Here is a 26,379-nt window from a genome sequence, read left to right on the forward strand (position 1 = left end):
AAAATCACAGGGAGCTCAGATGCCAATGGATTCCTCTCCCTGGGAAGTCCCTTCAAACATTGTGAACAGGTGCAGTGACTGCAAAAATGGAAAAATCAACCACAACTGAGATGTGCAGAGTAGCTTATGCTGCCTTTCACAGTTCTCAGAACTCCTTCAGCGGGACCCGGCAGGGCCACGAGTCCACGGAGACAGGACCTGACAAGCCCTTCGGTTTTCCAGAATTCATTCCCCTCCCTGCTTTTCCTTAACAGTCCCCTTGTTATCCCAGGGTTGCCCGGCGGACAAAGTCAGAGTTCCATGGGCGACGGATAAGGGTCTCGGTCCATAGGATTTTGGTGACAGAACAGTCCCGATAATCCAGTAGGGGGAAGCGCAACATGTGCTAAACAAACTTGCAGGGTGGGGAGAAACAAACAATTTTGGCCGCTTCTAGCCCAAACATAAACATCAGGCCCGCTAGCCTCACACTTCTAGGGACGCGGAACAGTCCCTTAGCACTTCAAACAGTGGGTGGGAAAACAACACAGACTTCAGCCATTGTTAGGCGTACTCACAGCAGTCATCTGCTATAGCCCTCAGGAATGCAGAACAATTCCTCTTCTCCAGGTGCAACAGTCGTCACAACAAGGGCTTAGCGTTGCTGACGCCAGCTTTACACTTTGCTTTACACTGCAGCCGCTCTCACATACACCTCAGCTGTCAGTGTCTCCGGTCCCAGATTCCGAACTTGACGGGGATCTCCAATTCCATCAGGCTTCATGACTGCAACACCGCTTCTTGCAGGTGCAGTCACTTCTTCCAGGTTACACTCACCGATGGGATGGCAGCCGCTGCCTTTTTTTTCCCACCGTGTTTTCTCCAGGAGCCGATCCATTCTCTCTCGATGACACACCAACAATGGCGCCGGCCTGGTTCTCCTGAGGGAGTTCTCTTCTTGTGGGCCGCACCCTCCAGGGTGGAGCCTCTTCCAGTCGCTGCACCCATTTTTTTCTTCCAGTCTCCTCCCACCGCACCTCTCTGTACAGCTTCAGGCGGCAACGCTTCCTCAGAACACCCTCCGGGACTGGCCACATTTTCGCACCACAGCGCTGCGGAGACGCACACAATGGGCTTGCTTTTTCTCCCGCACTGCGGCTGCCATTTTAGTTCTCTTCAGACACACTACGGCAGCTATTTTAGTTGTCTTCAGCCGCGCTGCGGCAGCCATGTTAGTTCTCTTCAGCCGCACTCTGGTGGCGGTGCTCCACTTTAGTTTTGACCTGCGAGCAGGGTCTTGTTTTCCAGGACACGGAAGTCCATCCTGCAGACTACGCCAGCAGGGTAAATACCTTCTCTATGGTGTTTCCCTCGGATTCAGGACGCACCATCAGTGTCCGTCAAGTATCACCCTCTAGGACATTAAAAGCTATTTCTGCCAGTAACTCCGTAGTCAGGTTACACATCTTGACTGCATTCCGAACCCTCTCCATCCAATTCTAAAGGCCGATGTTGTTACCATCAAAAATAAATATGGGAGGGAACAAAGTCCCCGCTGCAAGGCACCCTACCTGGCGTGACATGGCAGATTGCACTCATGACAGTAGGGCAAGCTGACTTGCCTGTGCTGGGGCCTGGACTGGTGTTGCTGATGCTGGTGAGTTGACTCCCGCCGCATTCCCGTCCATAACAGTTGCTGTATCCTGCCAACTACGCCAAGTTGTAAGCCGTGTGCCGGGGTGGGCTCTTTAGGATACAACAAAGTCATGAACGGAAAATAAATGGCCCCAAAACTAGATCAACTAACGAAAGTACTCTACTACAATTTGGATATGAACACAATCAAAACAGGGGATAACACTCAAGAAAAATCCACAGACACTCAGGGAAGAGGTCGAGACCCTTGTGCTCTACAGCATGGCGCCTTAAGCGGGCTTTACATGCTTCGAGATTGCTACAGCGATCTCGTTGGGGTCACGGATTTTGTGACGCACATCCGGCCGCTGTAGCGATCTTGTTGTGTGTGACTCCTAGGAGCGATTTTGGATCGTTGCAAAAACGTCCAAAATCGCTCCTCGTTGATATGGGGGTCCTCTCCCAATTATCGCTGCTGTCGCATCTGTAGTACCTCCCTCTTGGCTTGTGTCAATTGGTGGTCAGATAAATTAACCACCAAAGATTCATTACTCGTATTCTCATTCACAAATGACCTGGGCCCCATTACCTTAGTCTTTTATCCCATCTTAGCAGCAACTGCCCTCGTAATAGGTTTATTGAGTCTGATCGATCCACCAATATCCTCAAAAGAGGACAATGAAGACATAGAGGTGGCAGATGTAGGTGTTGAAGCCAGTCTAGAAGATACAACTTCTTTATTCCTCTTGCCAAAGCCAGTTCTCCACTGATAGACCTGTTTTTTTTACTATAATCTAGAACATCATGTTGATATTTCTTGGTTTTTACCAATACAACTTCTTTCTCCCACCTCTGGAATTCTCTATCAATCTGGTCATGGACCTTGGCTAAATCAGCAGCAGTGAGAAGATCAGACAATCTGCCCTCAATGTTCTCAATCTCCACTTCATATTCTGCAATGGTTTTTTCATTGGCTTTCACTAATAATCGCAAATGTTCCATAAAACATTTATTAGATGCCTCCTCCCATTCAGATCTAAACACCTCATCATTACCTTGGAAGGATGGGAACACCTGAATGCGGAGACCTCTGCCTTACAATATGTGTCAACTATAATATATACACTATGCATTACCTACAGGCGTGACTGGATAATCCAACCAATTACCTATTAATACCGTTAAACATGAAACAAATGAATGGGTGTGAAATACAAGTCGCCCGCGGTACAGCACAAGAGTTTACAAACTTAAGATAAATTTGCTCTAACCCCCAACTGACTATTCCCCTGCCCCGATATAAATACAGTGCACATTAATGGAGGATCCTTCCCAAGATTCACGTTGAATGATCAAACAAGTTACTATATGCAACGGCTGCTTAGCGAAGAGAATAATAACAGGTATATTGTTCGCTACAAGCTTCCTCCTCGATGAGCTCAATTTTGGCCTAAAGTCTGTGAAAGGCCTTAACAACTTCCAGGTGTAAGTGAGGTCATTGTGATCCACACAGAATCCTCAATGGCGAAGAATTAGATGACGTAGTCGTGGAAATGGTGGTCCCAAATGATGATTGTGCAGTAACTGCGGCCTGACAGGGTTACAATGCACCTACCTAAACTAACTATAGGCCTTGACTCTGTCTCAAATATTCTGGCGCCAAACTGATGTGAGGTGCGTGTATGGTTACCCACTGCGATTGCGCAGTGGGCCTTAGTCATACCGTATTACCAACCCGGGTCTGCTTTGGACAATATGTCTGAAGTACACAGTCAGATGAGAGGCCTCTCCAACAGATGAGTAATCCTGCTGGTAACTGTGGCTTGTCTCCTCGGCAATGTCCTATCAACTCCACGGCAGTGTCCTATCAGCAATCTTCTCCCATCTGGTAAGGATTCGGATACAGTCACAGACAGCTCTGCTGTGTCACAGCTCTGGTCAAGATGATAAATTTCTACTCGTAAATATTTCTTCCCTCTTCTGCACGTCCTCTGTCTCTGAGTTCATTCACTGACAACTGCCTCTAAAGATAGCCGCCGCTCTACTTCCTGTGATGTACATTTTTATTTCAGCTTGTAGCTCCGCCCCATCTGAGCTACCTATTGCAGGCTTTCATCTGTGCTGAAAAGCAGTGGCCTCTTGGGTTGAATAATGAAATTTTAGTCCCTTTTAAAGTATTATCACATCATTACTGACAGAAAGCAGGTGGTAAAGTTACATACAATAAATATAATGTTCACATTTATGCGACGCAAATACGTCTAAACCATGCTTGTGAGGTGATACAGGGGCTTGCCATGCACATCTTTAACCGGGTAAATATTTCTGGCCATGAACAATGGGGGCTGTTTCCCAATCTCACAGCTATTCAGCTGGTGACTGTAATTGCTATATAATAACACTTTGGAAAACTTGATTCAAATATGGAAGCCAAAGCATGGAAGCCGTGTTACTTCCTCTTTATGAAATTCTAATGTGCCATACATCAAAAATATTTACAGTACAGACCATTTGGACACACCTTCTCATCTCTAGAACAACTGTTAAGAGGAGACTTTGTGCAGCAGGCTTTCATGGTAAAATAGCTGCTAGGAAACCACTGCTAAAAACAGGCAACAAGCAGAAGATACTTGTTTGGGCTAAATAACACAAGGAATGGACATTAGACCAGTGGAAATCTGTGCTTTGGTCTGATGAGTCCAAATTTGAGATCTTTGAATCCAACCACCGCGTCTTTGTAGAAAAGGTGTACGGATGGACTCTACATGCCTGGTTCCCACCGTGAATCATAGAGGAGGAGGTGTGACGGCGTGGGGGTGCTTTGCTGCTGACACTGTTGGGGATTTATTCAAAACTGAAGGCATACAGAACTAGCATGGCTACCACAGCATCTTGCAGCGGCGTGCTATTACATCCGGTTTGTGTTTAGTTGGACCATAATTTATTTTTCAACAGGACATTGACCCCAAACACACCTCCAAGCTGTGTAAGGGCTATTTGACTAAGAAGGAGAGTGATGGGGTGCTACGCCAGATGACTTGGTCTCCACAGTCACCAGACCTGAACCCAATCGAGATGGTTTGGGGTAAGCTGGACCACAGAGTGAAGGCAAAAGGGCCAACAACTGCTAAGCATCTCTGGGAACTCCTTCAAGACTGTTGGAAAACCATTTCTGGTGACTACCTCTTGAAGCTCATCAAGAGAATGCCAAGAGTGTGCAAAGCAGTAATTAAAAAGCAAAAGGTGGCTACTTTGAAGAACCTAGAATATAAGACATATTTTCAATTGCTTCAAACTTTAAATATTTAATTCCACATGTTTTCATTCATAGTTTTGATGTCTTCAATGTGAATCTACAATTTTTAGAGTCATGAAAATAAAGAAAACTCTTTGAATGAGGTGTGTCCAAACATTTGGTCTGTACTGTATATTGTTACATAAACTTTGACAACAGAAAGCAAAACAGATGTAGTAATGTATCAAGGCAGAGGAGTCCAAAGAGCTGGACTGGGCTTTATACACAGACATTCATTATTCTAGACAGACATGACAGCACAAGAAGCAGATACCAGCAGTCAGAGAGGAGCACAAGTTCCACAAGAATAATCTAAATAACTACTTATCTAGCACCTGCTAGTCTTCAGCACCAGTCCCTGCAACGGTCTGATAGTAATACTTAAGGGCTTGCACTCCAAAGCATTAGCAGGATCAGCGCAGCCCTGAGAGATCTTCAAATTATAAAAAAAAAACAAAAAAACACCTTTCAGGTATTGCTACTCGTGTTACCCATGACTCTCTAGACATCCTCTTCTGGCAGAATCAGGTGATCAATGCAGACACTCAGTATCAGTGGTCACTGATTAGCTATCGAGGTCAGAGGGGTTAGAGGAATTGTCCACTAACCTAAGAACTTCTCATTCCCTATGTTTGCCCCTTTTAAATAGAAAAAAAGATATACTCACCTCCCGTACCAGCCTTGTTGCAGCGTTGTCGGCACTCGCGTTCCCAGGGGGCACATGAGCTTGTTACATCATACGAGTTCTGCGCCCAATCACAGCCAGCTTCACAGTCCCTGCATTCAGACAAATAAGTAATTAAGAGGAAGTGAGAGCTGCAGCTCGCCACTCACTCCCTGTTTATCACTTATACGTCTTTAGGATATTTTACTTATATCTCTCTCACTGTCTATCTACTCTGAAAGAGGACATCAGCAGGAAGTAAATGAGATGCAATAACTTAAAGAGGTTGTCCCCTACTTTTACATTGATGGCCTAACCTTATGATGTCTGGGGTCCGATACAACAGCTGTTCTCGGGCCCAGCGGCGGCAGCACACAGCCGGAAATGCTCACTTTCGGAGCTGCTCCATCTTCAGATATCGGCCGCTGCCGAGTACTGCACATCTGTTGCCATTTGATTAGGATAGGAGGCAGATGTGCAGTAACCAGATGCAGCTGCTATCAGAAGATGAGCAGCTCCAGAACCTAGCATTTTCGGCTGTGCACTGCCGCCGCTGGGACCAAGAACAGCTGTTTTGCGGAGGTGTCAGATGTCGGACCCTGGGCAATCAGATGTTGATGACTTATCCTAATGACAGGCCATCAATGTAAAAGTAGTGGACAACCCCTTTAAGTCCTTCATCACTTACATTGTAAACTAGAAATTTTACTCTACATACTGAAGACCACAATGCACTCATGCAATACCTGTGGAGGTTCCTCTGGAGCAATCTTAGATAATTCTTCATCTTCATCATCATCATCATCATCCTCCTCATCTTTATCAATCTTTAATTCTTCATAGGGCCTCTTTTTAGTTTTTCTCTCTCCATCTTTAAAGCCAAAGTAAAAATTATTAGTAGTATTACAACTGACGCTACCGTTGTGTCAATTCATGTCAATTTTAAGCATGGTCAGTGTTTGCATTGTACGGTAAATACAAAGTAACACTACAACTGGATTTAACTGCAAGCCCAAATACTCTTATCTTTGTAATTATTTTTACATATGAAAAACTACTGATATTCTCAGTTCGAGTGAATGATCTGATGGAAACTTTAGACCAATAAATGAGGGTAGATTGTGATTGATAAATCATATGGGGAAAAAAAAGCACAACGCAGAGACATGGGAACTTTGCTTTTGTGGGGTTAGAACAGATTTCTAAACCATTACAAGGGCATGACAACCCATCAGTACACCACAATTGTGTTGCTCAGGGACGCCAGAAAGGAAGTGCCACCGGGATGGCAAATGTAAAGGGACTCTGTTAGCAGGTTTTGGCTACCTCATCTGAGAGCAGCATGATATAGGCAAGGAGATTCTGAATCCAACAGTGTATCACTTAGATTACTGGCTGCAACTATTCTGACACAGTCTGAATTTTTAGGTTTAGTCGTGTAGCTGAGCCCAGGGAACTATCCCCGCCCACACCAGCCTCTCAATAGAGATTGTACATTGACATTGACAACAATGTGTCAATCACAGCAGGGGGCATGTCAGCTTCCCTGCACATGAGTTTGTAGTCCCATAATGATGAATCCTGCTGCTTAAACAAACATAGCAAATAAACAAAAGATTAGACTGTGACAAAATAGGCATGCCTGAACATTCTGTGTTAACCCTTGCGGCTTGCTGGCTTCAGCTTACATAGCAAAAACCTGCTGACAGATTTGGCTTATGGTTATTGATTGACCCCTGATCTAGTTTTGTAACTGCCATTATAGACAGGTGCTAGCTGTATAATTCAGCCAACTCCTATGTGGATCAGATTCAGCTCCACACAACCCGGAACATCAATGGGTTAGACAGAAAAGTATAGCAATACACTACAGTTTCACAGATCTTAACTCAAAACAAAGGAATGCCATACCAATACTGTAGAACTGTGATCTAGGTATGCTCCATCCAGCAATTCTCATTTAACCCCTTCCTGGCATAGCTAGTTTTGCTGTTCCTTACAGAGCCCATTTTTCAAATATGACATCTGTGGTAATAATTCTGGAATATGTCTAACAATCCTAAGAATATTTTTTCATGACACATTTTTATTTTATGTTAGGCTAAGTTCACATTTCCGCTAAAATGTATCAGTCACAATCCGCTGCTCTTGTAAACAACGGAATCTATTTAGCGGATTCCGTTGCTCCCATAGACTTGTATGAGCAGCGGATTGTGACTGATGATGCTGCATTGCACCCTCCGCCCGACTGATCAGTCGTGGAACGACTGACCGCCGGGCGGGAGGAACGCAGCATGTAACGTTTTTTGAGCAGCGAGATCCGTCGGATTTCGCTGCGCATGCTCTCTGGCTCCCTGCACATGTCACCAGCTTTGGTTGGTTACCCGATATTTACCCTGGTTACGGTGCAAGGAGCCAGCGCTAAGCGGTGTAAGCCCGTAACCAAGGTAAATATCGGGTAACCAAGGTAAATATCGGGTGCTTTGCTACCCGATATTTAGTCTGGTTACGTGTGCAGGGAGGCCGACACTTCCCCGCTCGGCCCCGCCCCCTCCCGCACTCCGCACATGTATGTACACACACACACACCTGTCCCCAGCCATGCAGACAAGCACTGCCATTGACACCCTCGTCTGGCCCCGCCCGGCTCCGCCCCCTCCCGCACTCCGCATGTTCACACACATACATACATACATACACGCACACACACACACACTCACTCACAGATACACTCACCTGTCCCCAGCCATGCAGACCGCAGCACTGCCACTGACATCCTCAGCGCCTGGCCCCGTCCCCTGCTCGGCTCCGCCCCCTCCTGAATTCAGCATGTGTATATACACACACACACACACACACACTCACCTGTCCTGCAGTCCCTGCGGCACTGACGTCCTCAGTGCCACGGCCCCGCTCGGCTCCCCCCCCACCCCCCGAACTCCGCCCCCTCGCACACAACGGAATCCGACAAAGAATTCTGTTCTTTGTCATCCGTCGTACAGCGTTGAACAGCGAATCAGTCACATGCGTCAAGCGACGCATGTGACTGATACAAAACAACGGAAATGTGAACTTAGCCTTAGTGGTAAATTCAGGTTGATATAATTTGTGTTTATCTATGAAAATATCTAGTTTGACAACAATTTGGAGAAATAGCAATTGTAAGACTTTGAATTTACCAGTTCTCAATAAATCAGAATATCATCAAAACGGTAATTTATTTAAGTAATTCAATACTAAAAGGAAACGCATATATTATATAGAGTCATTACAAAGAGTGATCTATTTCAAGTGTTTATTTCTGTTAATGTTGATGATTATGGCTTACAGCCAATGAAAACCCAAAAGTCATTATCTCAGAAAACTAGAATATTATAATACCATGGTGGTGGCATGAAAGCTAGGACGGAAACCGTAGGTCCTTGGCAGGGAAAGCAACCCTTGCTAGAGTAGGCAAAAAGGACGTACATGGTACATCCAATGTTGGGAAGCAGATAAGCATGGGGTTGGATCAATCATGCTTTCAGGCTGTATTGCAGCCCATGGCAGGGGGAAAGTTTCACAGGTAGAGAGAATGCATTCAATGAAATTTCAACAAATTCTTCATGCAAACATAACACCATCTGTAAATAAGCTGGAGTTGAAAAGAGGATGGCTTCTACAATGGATAATGATTAGTGAGGAGTGAGTGTGCTTGGCACTGCTCATTACTCGATCGAGCATTGGGTGCCACGCTTGCCGCGTGTAGCAAGCGTGGCAAGTGCGTCCAGACCTACGTGAGTCTGAAGCACAACAAAAACACAAGATAAGGGGGGACCAGGGACACAAAAACAACAGGAGGCCCTGGAACTAACCTTCTAACCTCACCTGCAACGGTCCCTTCTCTCCTTACCAGTCCCTATAGTTTCCACAACTGTCGCCGAACAAGAACCTGGGAGCCTAAAAAAGGCCCTATAGTAACCCTGACTAGTGAGGGGGAGATGAGGTTCACTAGACCTCACCGCTGCACTAACAACACACCAGGGAAGTAAAGACAAACCGGGGAAAAATAATAACCAAAAGGATATTGCCTGAGCACAGGAATTAGACTAGCAGAACCTTCTTCACAGGTGGCCAGGAGACAAATGGGTTTGTATCTTCAGCAGGGATTGCTGGGATACACTACTATTTAAAGCTGAAGAGTGTGACTACTTAGTGACTGCAGCTGATCACTCAGCAAGGAACTACTTTGGAAAAGCTGTAGTATCAAAAGTGGCACTTAACCACTTCAGTGCCAAGAGAAATGAAACCCATATAAATGAAGAGCCAGATGAGAGGCTCAAGTCCAAAGGCAGACACTAGTCTCAACATGCAGGGAGACGATCGTGACAGTATCTCCCCCTGATCGAGAGACCTCCAGTCTCTCAAGATTGGTACTCGTCATGTAAATGTGAACTGGTCCCTCCGATTACCAGTAGGGAGCAACACACTTCCGAAGTAGGGACTTGTGGACTATGTCATGGGTGTTTAGTTCTGGGGGTAACTCCAGCTGTACGGGCATAGGATTTACAATGTTAAGAACCCTAAAGGGACCAATCAGCCTTGCGCCTAGAGCCCCAGACACACACTTCCACCTGGTGTTCTTGGTGGAAACCCATACAAGGGTCATTTTTTCTCAGGTCCGGACCTGGATGTTTATTCACACGCATGCACCGGATGGTACAGGAAGAACTCCTGGCAGAGCTAACAACAGATGAGTCTCCCCACCCATTCAGCAACTTACACTCCGAAACAGCACACATAGAGGGACTGACTACCCTCCCCCGATCACCTCTACTGGAGCCACACCGAGGTCTACTCTTGCCCGGAGGCAGGAGTAGTGCACCCTTACTTTTATTTGACGCTTTAAAGGTCACTACTTTGTGGGCAGTGTGGTGGGTGTTTAATAAGTACCGCAGCAATGGTAGCAGCCAGGCACGTTTTCTCACAAAAACTGCCCCAACTTCCACTGACTGCCAGTATATGCCTCTTCAACCAGGGTAGTCCCAGCACAATAGTAGGCAAACCCTCCAGGACATAACAGAATAGACGTTCCTTATGAACCGAGTCCATTCGCAGGTTAATATAAGGCATGGAATGTGTAAACTCTCTCTGGCTGAGGAGAGCTGAGTCAATCGCCTGGATGGGAAAGGATCTTGACAGTGCAAAACATGTCAGACCCCGAGACTGTGCAAAGCAAGAATCCATCAAACTGGAACCGGCTCTGCTGTCCATCAGCACACAGATCGTCTCAGTTTTTCCACCTATAGCCACCTCTGCTGTGATGGTGAACTGGGACGTGTAGATGGAGGAGATGTACACAGCCTGGTCGTTTCCCTCCACCTGACCAGGAGGACGCGGCTATTTGCCAGATGGAGTTGGCTTAGGTCTTATAGGACAAGTCTCAATGTAATGCCCCTTATTCCCACAGTAGAAGCAGGACCCAGACCCACGACGAACTGCAAGCGACTCCATCTGAGGAGAGGCTCACCCGACTTGTCGGCTGGCACCAGTGGGAAATGTTCCCTGAGAAAAACTACAGGGGACAGGGTTCTACAGGGTCTCTCCCTGAGATGGCGATCCACTCATATAGAGAGAGCCATGGTGGCCTAACGACTCCAGGGCAGAGTATTGCACCCGAGTATCCCTTAAGGCCCCGTTACACGCAACGACGTATCTAACGCTATATCGCCGGGGTCACGGATTCCGTGATGCACATCCGGCTTCGTTAGCGACGTTGTTGTGTGTGACACCAACTAGCAGCCGTTAATGATGGAAAATACTAACCAAATCGTCCATCGTTGACACGCTCATTTTCAAAAAATCGCTGATTGTTAAGGACACAGGATGTTCGTCGTTCCCGAGGCAGTACACATCGCTTGTGTGACACCTTGGGAACGACGAACTACAGCTTACCTGCGGCCGCCAGCAATGAGGAAAGAAGGAGGTGGGCAGGATGTTACAGCCGCTCATCTCCACCCCTACGCTTCTATTGGGCGGCCGCTTAGTGATGCCGCACGAACTGCCCCCTTAGAAAGGAGGCGGTTTGCCGGCCACAGTGATGTCGCTAGGCAGGTAAGTCCGTGTGACGGATCCTAACGATATTGTGCGCCACGGGCAGCGATTTGCCCGTGACGCACAACCGACGGGGGCGGTTTGAGATGTCACTACGTGTAAAGCCCCCTTTAGGCTAGCTGAAAACCCTTTCATAAAATGCCTCCTTAGCGCTGGGTCATTCCACTGGGTGTCAGTGGCCCACCTCTGGAACTCCAAACAATACTGCTCTACTGGCCATGCCCCCTGCTGGAGTTTATGGAGTTTAGACTGTGAGCGTGATGCCATCAGGGTCTCCATACACTAAGGCCAGAGCCGCGAAAAATTAATCTACCGACCGCAATGCCTGGGAGTCGGCCAGTAGAGAAAAAGCCCAGGACTGGGGATCTCCCCGCAATAGAGGGACAACTATCCCCACCCTCTGCTCCTCACTCCCGGAAGATCGAAGGCAGAGCCTAAAGAACAATTTACAGGCTTCCCAGAAAGTCGTGACCTTATCCCTGCCACCAGCAAACGTTTCCATGAGTGCTATCTTGGGTTCAGGTTTAACCTGGGTGTGAACTGCTGCATGACTTCAGCACGCATGTCAGACATCTCCTGAAAGAAGGTCTGGAGCAGTTGAGCAAGTACAGCTGCATGAGCCATAATGGCACAGAAAAAAACGTTATGGCTGAACATACACTGCTATTTAAAGCTGAAGGGCGTGACTACTTAGTGAATGCAACTGACCACTCAGCAAGGAACTGTTTTGAAAAAGCTGCAGAAGCAAAACTGGCACTTAACCACTTCAGTACCAAGAAAAATAAAATCCATTTAAATGAAAAGAGCCAGATGAGAGGCTCCAGTCCAAAGGCTGTCATTGGTCTCAACATGCAGGGAAACGATCGTAACATCGGGCTGCTTGGGTACTCGCGGAGCTCGGCCGAGTATAGCGGGTGCTTGGATGTTTCGTTCGTGAAACGACAACAAAGCACAGGCTTGCTTCACTGCATGATGTGTGCAGGCACCCCAGGAAGAGCCATTCACAGTCTCTGAATGGCTCTTACTGGGGTTAAAGCAACATTTCGGATATACGGTGTCTAAAAAAAAAAAAAAAAAAAAATCCGCCTTCCCTCCAATCGGAAATGCTCTCTTTATGACTGGAGGAGAGACGAATTGCCCTTTTTACTTAATACTAGAGTTGAGCCCTTTCAGAGCATGACCTGCTCGACTCGATGACCGATCACCCGAGCATTTTAGTGAATGCCCATCTCTAATAATGATGCTAAATACACATCAAAATCCACAATAGACTACCTCAAAAGGTGCAAGGTGAAGGTTATACAAAGCCCCTCATAGTCCACTGATCTGATCATCACTGAAATCTGTGGCTAGACCTCAAAAGAGCAGAGCATGCAAGACGACCCAGGAATCACACAGAACTAGAAGACTTTCCAAGGAAGAACTGATGAAAATCCCTCAAACAAGAATTGAAAGACCTTTGGCTGGCTACAAAAAGTCTTTACAAGCTGTGATACATAAAAAAGGGGGTTCTACTAAGTACTAACCATGCAAGGTGCCCAAAGTTTTGCTTTGGCCCATTCCCTTTTTCGTTAATTTAAAAAATGTAAAAGATGTAAAATACAAAGGAAATGTGTCATCATTAACTTCATGCCTTTTGAGATCATTTCATCTTCAACTTGCTTAATTGTTCACAATAACAGTAATTTTTGACCAGGGGTGCCCAAACTTTTGCATGCAACTGTATGTCTGTCATTCCGTCTGTCTGTCACTCCATCTCTTGCTCTGTCCACATGTCTGTCTGTCACTCTATTCTATATGTCTGTCGCTCTAGGTCAGCAGCTCCGTCTATATGACGCTCTCTTCGTCTTTCGTTCTGTCTGTTTGTCACTTTGTCTGTGTATGTCTATTCCTTTGTCTATATGTCTGTCTGTCACGCTGTAGCTTTATTTAGGTCTGCCTGTCCCTCTTTCTATAGACGTCTGTCTGTTGTTCTGTTTATATGTTGGTCGCTCTTTCAATATATGTCTGTTGCTCAGTATAATGCGGGCGTCACACGGGACGATCTATCGTGCGATATATCGTCGGGGTTACGGTTTTCGTGACGCACATCCGGCATCGCTTGCGACGTCGTCCCGTGTGACACTATGAGCGTCTGTAAACGATCGCAAATCGGTTACGAATCGTGAATCGTGTACAGGTCGCTCATTTTTAAAAAATCGTTTATTCTACTTAGCGTCGGTTGTTCATCGTACCCGGGGTAGCACACATCGCTCCGTGTGACACCCCGGGAACGATGAACACAGCTTACCTGCGTCCCGCGGCTCCCGCCAGCTATGCTGAAGGAAGGTGGTGGGCGGGATTTTTACGTCCCGCTCATCTCCGCCCCTCCGCTTCTATTGGCCGGCCGCTGTGTGACGTCGCTGTGACGCCGAACGTCCCTCCCCCTTCAGGAAGTGGATGTTCGCCGCCCACAGCGAGGTCGTTTGGAAGGTAAGTACGTGTGACGGCGGTTTAACAATTTTGTTCGCCACGGGCAACTAATTGCAACTAACAAGTCTGTCACTCTGTCTACATGTCTTTATCTCTCTCTGTTTACATGTCTGTCGTTGTCTATACGTCTGTCTGTTGATCTGGCTATACGGTTGCCTGTTGTTCTGTCTGTCGCTCTGTTTATGTCTGTTGCTCTGTCCTAAATATGTCTTTCGCTCTGTCAATATGTATGTCGCTCTTTCTATATGTCAGGCCGTTGCTCTATCTATAGGACTGGCGCTCCGTCTACACGTATGTTGCACTGTCTCCAAGACTGTCGCTCTGTTTCCACGATTGTCACTCTGTCTATGTCTGTTGCTCCGACTATATGTCACTTCATCTGTCGCTAAGACTATATGCCTGTTGCCCAGTCAATGTCTGTTGCTCCGTTTATGTCTGTCCCTGTCACTCTGTCTACATGTTAGTCTGTCACTCTGTCGCTGTCTTTTGCTCTGTTTATGTCTGTCTGTCGCTCTGAAAATATTTGTATGTTGTTGTCTACGTTTGTTGGTCACTCTGTCTATACAAACATCTGTCACTCTGAGAATATGTTTGTATGTTACTGTCTATGTCTGTCGCTCTAAATGTCCAACAGCCGCTCTGTCTATATGTCCGTCTATTGCTCTGTCTATATGTCTGACACTTTGTTGATATGCCTGTCTGTCACACTGTCGCTTAGGCTAATCGTATAAAATAATATTATAGGATTAGCCTAACTGATATATGCACTGTAAATGGATATTACTTTGATTATGGATTTTATATTATTACATATATAGGAGTGCACCTTTACTGTGATCATTCATTTACTAAGAAATGTAGCTAGTCAGCCACTAGGTGGCATCGTATATCCACTATCCATTATATTAAAGTTACATACTATATTATAACTGACTTTTTTCAGCTCTACTCCACTTGCTTTTACTACTTGTCTTGCTCACGTGTTGTACGTTATTGCTTTTTAACAAATTTGTATGTTATTTACTGTAATCACATTTTTATCAATAAAGTTCACAATATTTTTAAACTATAAGTTCTCCTGCATTTAATGGTTACTATGAAGAGTGCCCTAACTTTTACATCGACCCATTTTCCTTTTCTGTTAATTTCAAAATGTAAAAGATGTAAATAATTTATTGTTTATTTGCCTAAAATACAAAGGAAATGTGTCATCTCTAACTTTATGCCTTTTAGAGATCATTTCACCTTCAACTTGCTTAACTGTTCACAATAAAAGTAATTTTGACCAGGTGTGCTCAAACGTTTCCATGCCACTATGTCAGTCACTTTTTTCTATGCCTAACACTTCATTTGTCGCACAGTCTACAGGTTTGTCTCTTTGTTTGTTGCTCCTTCTATGTTATGTCTGTAGCTTCATCTGTCGCCTCATCTATGTCTGTCTGTCCCTTCATCTTTCACTCTGTCTGTCGCTTCGTCTATGTCTGCCACACAGTCTATGTCTGTCACTCTGTCTATATGTCAATTTGACTATGTCAGCTGCTCTGTTTATATGTCTGTCGCTGTCTATGTCTGGCCCTATGTCTAAATGTCAGTTGTTCTGTCTATATCTGTCGTTCTGTCTACATGTCTGTCGCTCTGTCTATGTCATTCTGTCTATGTATGTCGCTCTGTCTATATGTCTGCTGCTCTGTGTATATATATATATATAAAATATATATATATATATATATATATATATATATATATATATATATATATATATATATAAAAAATATATGTCGCTCTATCATTCTCTCTATATACAGTATATGTCTGTCGCTGTCTATATGTTCATTGCTTTGTATATATCTGTCACTCTGTGTGTGTGTGTGTGTATGTATATATTATACACACGCACTGTATATATACACACAGTAAAATTATATATATGTCTATAGGTCTGTTGCTTTGCCTAGATCTGTTGCTCTGTCTATATACTGTACGTCTGTAGCTTTGTCTATATGTCTGCCGCTCTGTACACTCCCTGACAAAAGTTCTGTAAATGTTATGTAAATAAAAGCTTATAACCTGACTTTAAATTCATCCATTGATTTTATAAATGACTCTTTTGAAAGCTGAAACCCTCACAAATTTGGTTTAGGTTATGAAAATAAAGTTGCTGCAAAGCTGAAATATTGATCAATTAATGAACACAGAAAGGTCAGATTTTGGCAAGACAAAAGTTTTGTCACCTTGTCATATAATGCACCCAATCCTAGTTTACATCCTCACCTGTGCTCACTAAATGATCGGTTAATTAGTGGGTGTGCATAAAAAGAAACCCAGCACCCCAGACCTTCACTTGAACTGCACCTTGACCTCTGACAACATGCCAAAAATCCACCCTGCGACCAAAGCCTTGATTATCAAGAGGCTGAAGACCAGATCCACTGCAGAGGTGGCTGGCACCTTTAATGTGTCTCAGAGTCAAGTACAAAGAATTAAAAAAATATTTGAAGAGACTGGAGATGTTTTTGACAAGCCCAGGTCCGGCAGACCCCACAAGACAACTGCTCAGGAGGAATGTTTGTTTGTTAGAAAATCCAAAGCCAGCCCCTCTTCCACTGCAGCAGAGCTCCAACAGGCCTGGTCACCTCAAGTACCTGTGTCAACTAGAACAGTTTGTAGGAGTCTGTCTCGAAATGGCCTCCATGGTCGACTAAGTGCTCAGAAGCCAGCACTAAACAAAAGGCAATTAAAAAACCGTGTGGCATTTCCCACAGCCTGCTAAACAGATGGATGCTTGAAACGTGGCAGAAGGTGGATTTCTCTGATGAATCTTTAGTTGAATTACACCACAGCCGCCACAAATGTTGCAGGAGATCTACTGGAGCCCGTATGGATCCAAAATACACCCAGAAAACAGGTAAGTTTGGTGGTGTAAAGATCATAGTCTGGGGTTACATTCAGTATGGGGGTGGGCGAAAGATTTGCATGGTGGAAGGCAATATCAATAGCCTAAAATATCAAGAAGTATTGGCTACCTCTTACATTCCCAATCTTAAAAGGGGTCAAATTCTGCAGCAGGATGGTGCTTCATCTCATACATCCATCTGTACAACAAACTTCCTCCTGGCAAAGAAGATCAAGGTGCTCAAGGACTGGCCAGCCCAGTCACCAGACATGAACCTCTTTGAGCATGTTTGGGGTAGGATGAAAGAGGAAGCTTGGAAGACAAAACCAAAGAATCTAGATGAATTCTGGGAGGCATGTAAGACTGCATTCTTTGCTATTCCTGATGACTTCATCAATAAATTGTATGAATCATTGTTGAACCGCATGGATGCAGTCCTTCAAGCTCATGGAAGTCACAGAAAATATTACATATGGCTCTAATAGCACCACAACTTCATTCACCAATGTTATGCAACATATCTTTGTATTAGAAGTTAATTATTTGTTTGAATTTCACATTACTCTCTGTGGGCGACAAAACTTTTGTCTTGCCAAAATCTGACTTTTCTGTGTTCATTAAATGATCAATATTTCAGCTTTGCAGCAACTTTATTTTCATAACCTAAACCAAATTTGGGAGGGTTTCAGCTTTCAAAAGAGTAATTTATAAAACCAATGGATGAATTTAAAGTCAGGTTCTAAACTTCTATTTACATAACATGGATAAGCTACAGAACTTCTATCAGGGAGTGTATGTATGTCATTTTGTCTATGTTTGTCGCTCTGTCTATATGTGAGTTGCTCTGTCTATATGTCTATTGCTTTGTCTATATCTGTTATTCTGTCTATATATATGTCTGTCGCTCTATGTATATCTGTCGTTTTGTCTACAGATCTGTCCCTCTGTCTATACATGTCTGTCGCTCTGTCTATATCAATATGCCTGCCGCTCTTGTCTATGTCATTCTGTCTGTGTGTGTCGCTCTGCTTATATGCGAGTTGCTCTGTCTATATGTCTGCCGCTCTGTCTATATATGTCTGCTTCTCTGCCTATAGAGCTGTCACTCTGTCAATATATGTCTGTCCCTCTGTCTACATGTTTGTTGCTCTGTCTATGTGTCGCTCTGACTATATGTCATTCTCTCTGTATGTGTCGCTCTGTCTATATGCGAGTTACTCTGTCTATATGTCTGCGGCTCTGTCTATATGTGTCCCTCTGTCTAGATTTCATTCTGTCTGTGTGTCACTCTGGCTATACGTGAGTTGTTATGTCTATGTAGCTCTGTCTATAGGTCTGTCTGTCACTGTATATCTGTCTGCCGTTCTGTTTATATATGTCTGTCGCTCTGTCTATATGTCTGTCTGTTGTTCTGTCTGCATATGTCTGTCATTCTGTAGCTATGTCTGTTGCCTAGTCTATATCTCTCTTGTTCTGTCTGTCGTTCTGTCTATATATCTATCACTCGTCTGCCTGTCACTCTGTCTATCGCTCTGTCTATATGTCGCTTTCTCTAGAGGTCTATTGCTGTCTATATGAATGTCTGTCGCTCTGTCTACCATGGAATGCAAAAGTTTGAGCACCCCTGGTAAAAAAAAAAATCATTGTTATTATGAACAGTTAAGCAAGATGAAATGATCTCTAAAAAGTAGAAAGTTAAAAATGACACATTTCCTCTGTATTTTAGGCCAAAAAGAATCAGCTTTTACATTTTTAAATTAACAAAAAAGGACCAATGCAAAAGTTTGCGCATCCTACATGGTTAGTATACAGTAGCGCCTCTTTTGGCAAATATACCAGCTTGTAAATGCTTTTTGTAGCCAGCCAAAAGTCTTTCAATTCTTGTTTGAGGGATTTTAATCTGTTCTTCCTTGTAAAAGTCTTCCAGTTCTGTGAGATTCCTGGGTCGTCTTGCATGCACTGCTCTTTTGAGGTCTAGCCACAGATTTTCAATGCTGTTCAGATCAGGGGACTGCGAGGGCCAGTTAAACCTTTAGCTTTGCACCTTTTGAGGTGGTTATTGTGGATTTTGACATGTGTTTAACATCATTATCCATTTGTAGAAGCCATCCTCTTAAACTTCAACTTTTTTTTTTTTACAGATGGTGTTATATTTTGCTTCAAGAATTTGTTGAAATCTCATAGAATCCATTCTTCCCTCTACCCATGAAATGTTCCTTATGCCATTGGCTGCAACACTACCCCAAAGCATGATTGATCGACCCCCATGTTCATTGGTTGATGATATGTTTTACTGAAATTATTTGCCCTTTTTTCTTCACACATACCTTTGATCATTGTGGCCAAAAAGATATTTTAACCTCATTGATCCACAGAACTTGTTTCCAAAATGAACTAGGCTTTAGATGTTGTTTTGCATACTTCTGACGCTGAGTTTATTTGTAGGGATGCAGGAGAGGTGTTCTGATGACTCTTCCATGAAGGCCATATTTGTGCAGGAGTCTCTGAACAGTAGAACAAAGTACCATAACTCCAGAGTTCGCTAAATCTTACTGAAGGTCTTTTGCAGTCAAGAGAGAGTTCTGATTTGTTTCTCTAGCAATCCTACAAGCAGGTTTTACAAAAATTTTGCTTAGTCTTCCAGACTTTATCTTGACCTCCACTGTTCCTGTTAACTGCCATTTCCTAACCTTTTCCTATCCAATACAATTTCCTGTTTCGCCCATTGAAAACCTATCATAGGTTGTCATCAGTTATATTTATTCCAGCGTTCGGTAGTGAAAACGAAATCTGCTCAAACCCACTGGCAGAAGACGACAGTAAAAAGTGTATAAAATATTGATGTCTTCTGCCAGGGGACAAAGAAGCTTAACGGATTATTTTGAATGCCTCCCCCCACCCCCGACGGGGGACTCAGGATAGGAAAAGGTTAACTACATTTTGAACTGAGAGTCAACTTGAAAACGCTTTGCTGTCACCTACAGCCTTTTCCCGCTTTGTGGGTTTCCACCATTTTTATTTTCAGAGTGCTAGGCAGCTTGCTTAGAAGAACCCATGGCTGCTGTTTTTTCACACAAGGTTAGAGGAAGCTGAGTTTTTATACAGCTGTAAAATTTGCATCACCTGTCCTTTCCTAATGATGATAGTGAACAAGCTATAACCCTATCAGGCTAATTAAGGTCTGAAACCTTGGTCAGTTACCTGAGCACACAACTCTCCAAGCGTGCGCAAACTTTTGCAGACTATTTTCCTTTTTGTAATTTCTAAAATGTAAAAGATGAATATACAATTTAAAGGAAATGTGTCATCTTTAAAAGGGAATCTGTCAGCATGTTTTTACTACCTTATCTGTGAGCAGCATGACGCAGGCAATGAGATCCTTAATCCAACAATGTATCACATAGATTACTGGGTGCAGCCGTTTTGATACAATCAGAATTTTTAGCTCTTAATGTCTGTCTGTTGCTTTGTCTGTAATCTTTCTGTCACTGCCTATATGTGTGTCAGTCTATGTGTATGTCTATGTCTGTCTGTCACTCTGTTTGCATCTGTCACTATCTAAATTTAGATTTTTAGAAGCAAAATAGTAACAATGCAGTGACATGACAAGTATCTGCATAACTAAATATAGGCTAAATAGTTAAAAGTTAAAAATTATTTTTGAGATAGCCAAGATGATTGTCTATAAAATGAAAGTAGTCTCAAGTTTGAAGCTGTAGTGAAGAGTGAGATATGGAGCCGGAGATTTAAAAGTTCAAAACATTGTTACCATTTTGCTCATAAGTGTATGTCTGTGGCTCCATCTACATGTCTCTGGCTGCCTCTCTGTGTAGGTTTGTCGCTGTCTGTCTGCAGCTGTCTGTTTTTATATGTGTCATCCAGTCTGTCTGTATATGTGTCTGCTTGTGCATATCTGTCTGTCGCTCAGTATAAATGTCCATCACTCTGTGTTTTATGTCTGTTTGTCGCTCTGTCTATATATTTGTCGATCTATATTTTTTTATCTAGCGCTATACATCTGGGAGACAAAATAAAGAGACTCACTTCTCCAATGATTAATTTAAAAATCCTTTATTGGTACATCATTTCAAAAGGATACACATATTAAAACCAGTTAAAAAGATAAAATAGGAGAATGTGTAGAATGCAAAAAACAGACTTGGGGCACAATAGCACAATAACATTGTTGTCTGAATCAAACCACCACATGGATTGTAAATATAAGATGAAAAAAGTATACACACATAGAATATAAAATCATATTTAAATAATGGATGTGTGATGCATAGGATAAATAGATAAAACATGTGTAAGAAGAAGAATAAAAAATAAACAGAGTGTGTGAATAATGGCTCCAAGGTGTGAAAATATGGGGTTTTCACAAAGGGAGAACTAAGCAAGTGCAAACAAATGAGGAGATCGAGGTACAAAATCAAACAACCACATATAGCTATTATATGTTAATACACCTGTAAAGTATGCAGGAGAATAATTGCCATATGAATGTAGCCCAGGGGGATTTGTCACTCATTCACAGTGAAGCTAAATATGTTATCATCATCTCTCTCTACCGTATTCACTGCAGTCTAAAAGCGCAAACAAAAATGTAAGCAAAAACGCAGTAAATAAGCAGCAAATCTGCAATCATTTTTAAATCTGCGATTTTATACAGTTTTTGACAGTAACCCATTGAAGTCCATGGGTGAATAAACGCTGCAAAAACGATACAAGAATTGGCATGCTGCAGATCCTCTGTAGCAAATCTGCAAGGAGAAAATACTCAATGTGTGCATGAGACTTCAGGACTCTCAATCACTTTGCTGACATCAGGAAACCGCAAAAAAAACCAGCAGAAACGCAACTTGTGCACATGGCCTATAAGTGTATTTTTTTAACTGGCAATCCATAGAAAATTGACAAAAAGGAAAAAAAAAAAAAAAAAGACGATATAGTCAAAGTTTTCACTGAAGCATTTCTGGTGTCTCTGCGCCCATAGTTGTAGTGTGAAAACTATAATGTGCAGATTCCCAACTTTCTATGGATTAGCAATAAAGTACACTTAAGAAAATGTGTACATGTCTTTTTTCCTTTCCTCCACTTTTTTCAGGATATACTATGTTGGAAATCCACAATGGGGTTGGCACCTGTGGAACACAAGAATCACTTGGCAAATACAGGCGTGGTAAGCTGACAATCAATTTGTTTGTTTTTTTTTATCTTTATGACTGTGACCCATATTGACCAACATTTATTAAAATGTAAAAACTTCATATTTCATTGGTGCATCATGGAAATCTTTAGAATATGATCTTCCCTGAATGCAAAGCATAGCTGAAATGTGCTACAACCCGGCTGTCAGGGCAATGAGGACAGTGAGAGAATGGGGGTGATGTTTTATTAGACAGGGTCATGGCTGTATCTGTTTTCTTGAAGTATGTGAGAATATACATCACTCCGCAATGAAGGATGTGGTGCTCAAGTAGGGATCTAGTCCGTAATCATAGAGAAACTACCACTGCGCTCGTTTTCTGGACACTCTCCCTCCACGGTGATCTGGTAACAAATGTACACACCTTTGTTAATGCCACCAGCCCTCTTCTCCGTTACCTCACTGCTACATCAAACGTGCAGATCACGGGTTCATTTTCCAATTCCTGTAACATACTGTTCATTCATGTCTCTTTCAGGCTTTTCCCTCCTGTGGATTTCTTCTCCTAGTCACGTATATAAACGTTTATAGGCTGCCATCTATCTGCCACTCGTGGTATCCCCTCTTTGGTCACTTGTATTTCTATATTCTGTTAAGCTATAGCATTCACCTGATCACTGAAACACTGCAGGTTGTTTTGACTTTGTTTCTATTTTCAGTAATGTCTTTTATTAAGCACGTCTAACTGTATATAGGTATCTATGTATATGATCTCTTTATCATTTATGTTTTGCCTTGTCTCTTTGTTGCTTGCTTTCTGTAGATATTTATTTTTGACTCTTATCATATTTTCGTTTTTTATGTTTGTTTTATATTCTGTGGAAAGTCCGGAATGAGGGAGATTAATTTCTGTAACTGGATGGGCATTAACATTTTCATTAATTCACTGCATTATTTGAGTGCCCAGTTTTTCTCGCCCTATATGTTGATGAATTAGACAGGGCCATAAGGTTAGATGCAGCTTGTATAAGTGGCATCGTCAGCATAGCACAGCTGAACTGAGCTACAAAACAGCTGTCATATTTTATTAGACATTAGGTGCATGTGAGGATCCAAACTACGTATCCAGTAGAAAAGAGTAAATAAAGACCTTGGCTGATTGTCGTTAAAGCACCACTCCAGCATTTGTTTTCGGTTTCCTCCCTGGAGTGGTGCTATATATATATATATTTTTTACAGCTAGAGTGGCACTTTCAATGTAAGTCCCATGCCCCATTTCATATACTGACCTTCCGGTGGCTTCATCTTTTTTCAGCGCCGCTTCGGTCCTGAGGCGCAATCTTGTGCCTGTAACTTCTGACTGGCTTGAAGACAGAAGTTATGTCACCAGCTCACAATACATCTCTATGAGATCCAGAATGAGGCCAGAACGAGGTTCTCATAGAGATGAGTTTTGACCTCTGGCTCGACCCATTAAACACTGGAACTGCCGACAGGTCACAAATCACTGGAGACCAACTGGAGCGGCACTGGAAAAAGATGAAGACAGCGGAGGGCGAGTATAAGACAGGGAGCAAGGGACTTTATATATATATATATATATGCACTTACATATATATAAAGTCCCTTGCTCCCTGTCTTATACTCGCCCTCCGCTGTCTTCATCTTTTTCCAGTGCCGCTCCAGTTGGTCTCCAGTGATTTGTGACCTGTCGGCAGTTCCAGTGTTTAATGGGTCGAGCCAGAGGTCAAAACTCATCTCTATGAGAACCTCGTTCTGGCCTCATTCTGGATCTCATAGAGATGTATTGTGAGCTGGTGACATAACTTCTGTCTTCAAGCCAGTCAGAAGTTACAGGCACAAGATGGCGCCTCAGGACCGAAGCGGCGCTGAAAAAAGATGAAGCCACCGGAAGGTCAGTATATGAAATGGGGCATGGGACTTACATTGAAAGTGCCACTCTAGCTGTAAAAAAACTCCTAAGATCCTGTAGTGGTGCTTTTTAAGAGGTGATAACTGAAAATAAGTGTGGATTTAAAAATAGTTTGTGTAATTCTACAGGTAGAGAAAACTGGGGGCACATTCTGATTTTGGTAATATGCCTTTAAGTTGGTTCTCCCCCACTACAACAATGCCTTACCTGTGAACAGGCTGCTTTCACACATCCGTTTTTTGCCGTGCGGCACAATACGGCGCTCTGCAGAAAAAACGCAACAGGTTTTTTTTTTTGCCGCCGGTTGCGTTTTTTCCCGCATAGACTTGCATTAGCGCCGTATTGTGCCGCATGGCCTTGTGTTGCGTCCGGTTTTTTACCGGATGCGGCATATTTAGCCCATGCGGCGGCCGGAACGTTGCCTGGCATGTTTTTTGTGCGTCGAAAAAAACGCATCGCGCCGGATCCGGCGTGATTCACAATGCAAGCTTATGGACGCCGGATGCGGCGTCCTTTGGCAAAAACCGCATCCGGACGCGTTTTTTTTGCACTGCGCATGCTCAGTATCAAGCCGCATTCGTCAAAAAACGGACGGGCCGTATGGGAAAAACTTATGCAACGGATCCGTTTTTTTCGCCGCATCCGTTGCATAGGTTTTTGAGCCGGATTGAGCCGCACTGCTAAAACCGGATGTGTGAAAGCAGCCTAACTGCAGTGTGGGTATATAGCAAGGCTTGGAAGGGGGGAGGGGATTTTTGGCTTGAAGAACACATTTTTCCAGAGCCTCTAACCTACTAGTAATGTGGAAGCCCATGTTTTCCACTGAAAAAAAGAGATCTGAGGGTTTGCTTTTTTTAGTTGAAGTCTTTGTACTATTTGGGGATAAATAACTTGGATCAATTTTAATACTAGGTGAACATTTATTCTGTGCACTACCCTGAGCACTTACATAATGATTTCCATCAAAATCTGTGAAAAATGTAATCCAAAAGGGAAGTGTTCACTATAATGAGGTATATTAAAGCACTTTTGACGACGTCTGGCCTCTGTCCCAGTGGTATTCATCTTTGTATAGGTGCACAAGTGTGGTCACCTGTGCTTTTATACATGGCTAAGAGAACAGGACACAGTGGGAACAGAAGCCAAATGGAGTGTAAAGTGACATCAGCCTCATGGTGAATGGTTCCAGAGATACAGGCGGTAACATGAGTGTTCAGCACATAGCACAGGATAAATGTGAACTTAACCTTATTCCAGCAGAATTTCGGGTTCCATAACATTTTTGATCACTTAGCAAGAATGGCTAATTTTTGGGTGGCCCCATATGGTACTATTGATAAGACAAACTTTATCTCAGGGTCAATACCATTACAGAAAAAAAAACAGATTTATGAGTTTTTTATGCTTTAATAACCTCTGCACACTAAAATATTTTTTTTTTTGTTTACTAAAAATTATTTGGTTTTGCATCATATTATGATAGCTATAGCTTTTTCCTTTTCCACTTGCAAACTGCTGCTTGTGTTTTTGCAGGCTAATAAGATGCTTTTAATGATACCATTCTTCTTTACATATGACTTTTTGAGCACATTTTATTCCACTTCTTGTGGGGTGCCATAATGAAAAACCTTATGTTTTAGCTGGGGTTTTTTTTTCCTATAGTGTTCACCGCAGGGGTTGAAAAGTGTAATTATTTCATAATTGGTTGTTCCAGATGTGGCACTACCAAATGTGTATTTTATTATTGTTTTAAGTGAAGAATGCATTACAAGTGGTGTAACATTTTTTCAGGATCTTTTTATTTTTTTTTTTTTTACTTTGTCCCATTATAGCACTTGAACACTGAATAGCGCATTTTCTGTTAATCGTTTGTCTAACAGGCCACCATAGCTGGTGACCATGATGTAAGTGTCTGACCTCCAGTATCTATGACAACAATTGGTACTACATGATCTATATGTGAGGGAGCAGATGGGGTTAAGGAGTCGGCTCTGTCTCACAACCATTTCCATGCAGCGGGCAGAGAGACAAACAGCCAAGGTGAAATTTGGCAGGGTCCTGTCTAATGTTGCAGGAGCTCGGTTGTCAGTGAAAGTGATTACGTTGGGCACAGTGCTTATACCGAAACAAACACCATGGCATGCTAGTACCTCCATTTGTAGGAACACCTTCCCAAAAAGGATGTATCAGTACTAGAGATGGGCGAAAATTAAAATATTCAGGTTCGGATAATTCATACCAAATACATAGTACTATTCCGGTATTC

General features: G+C 43.2%; 1 protein-coding gene across 3 annotated transcripts in view; it reads right to left on the reverse strand.

Annotated features, from left to right (window-relative positions):
• The window catches only part of RPRD1A (regulation of nuclear pre-mRNA domain containing 1A), a 101,492-nt gene that overhangs the window by 62,938 nt on the left and 12,175 nt on the right, over positions 1-26,379 (reverse strand). For all 3 annotated transcript variants that reach the window (XM_075314937.1, XM_075314938.1, XM_075314936.1), the window contains exon 4: positions 6,320-6,444. In XM_075314937.1, the coding sequence (XP_075171052.1) occupies positions 6,320-6,444 (125 nt within the window). The remainder of the gene's footprint in view (positions 1-6,319; positions 6,445-26,379) is intronic.

Source organism: Anomaloglossus baeobatrachus, chromosome 6 (assembly GCF_048569485.1).
Source record: "Anomaloglossus baeobatrachus isolate aAnoBae1 chromosome 6, aAnoBae1.hap1, whole genome shotgun sequence".
NCBI classification, from domain to species: Eukaryota; Metazoa; Chordata; class Amphibia; order Anura; family Aromobatidae; genus Anomaloglossus; species Anomaloglossus baeobatrachus.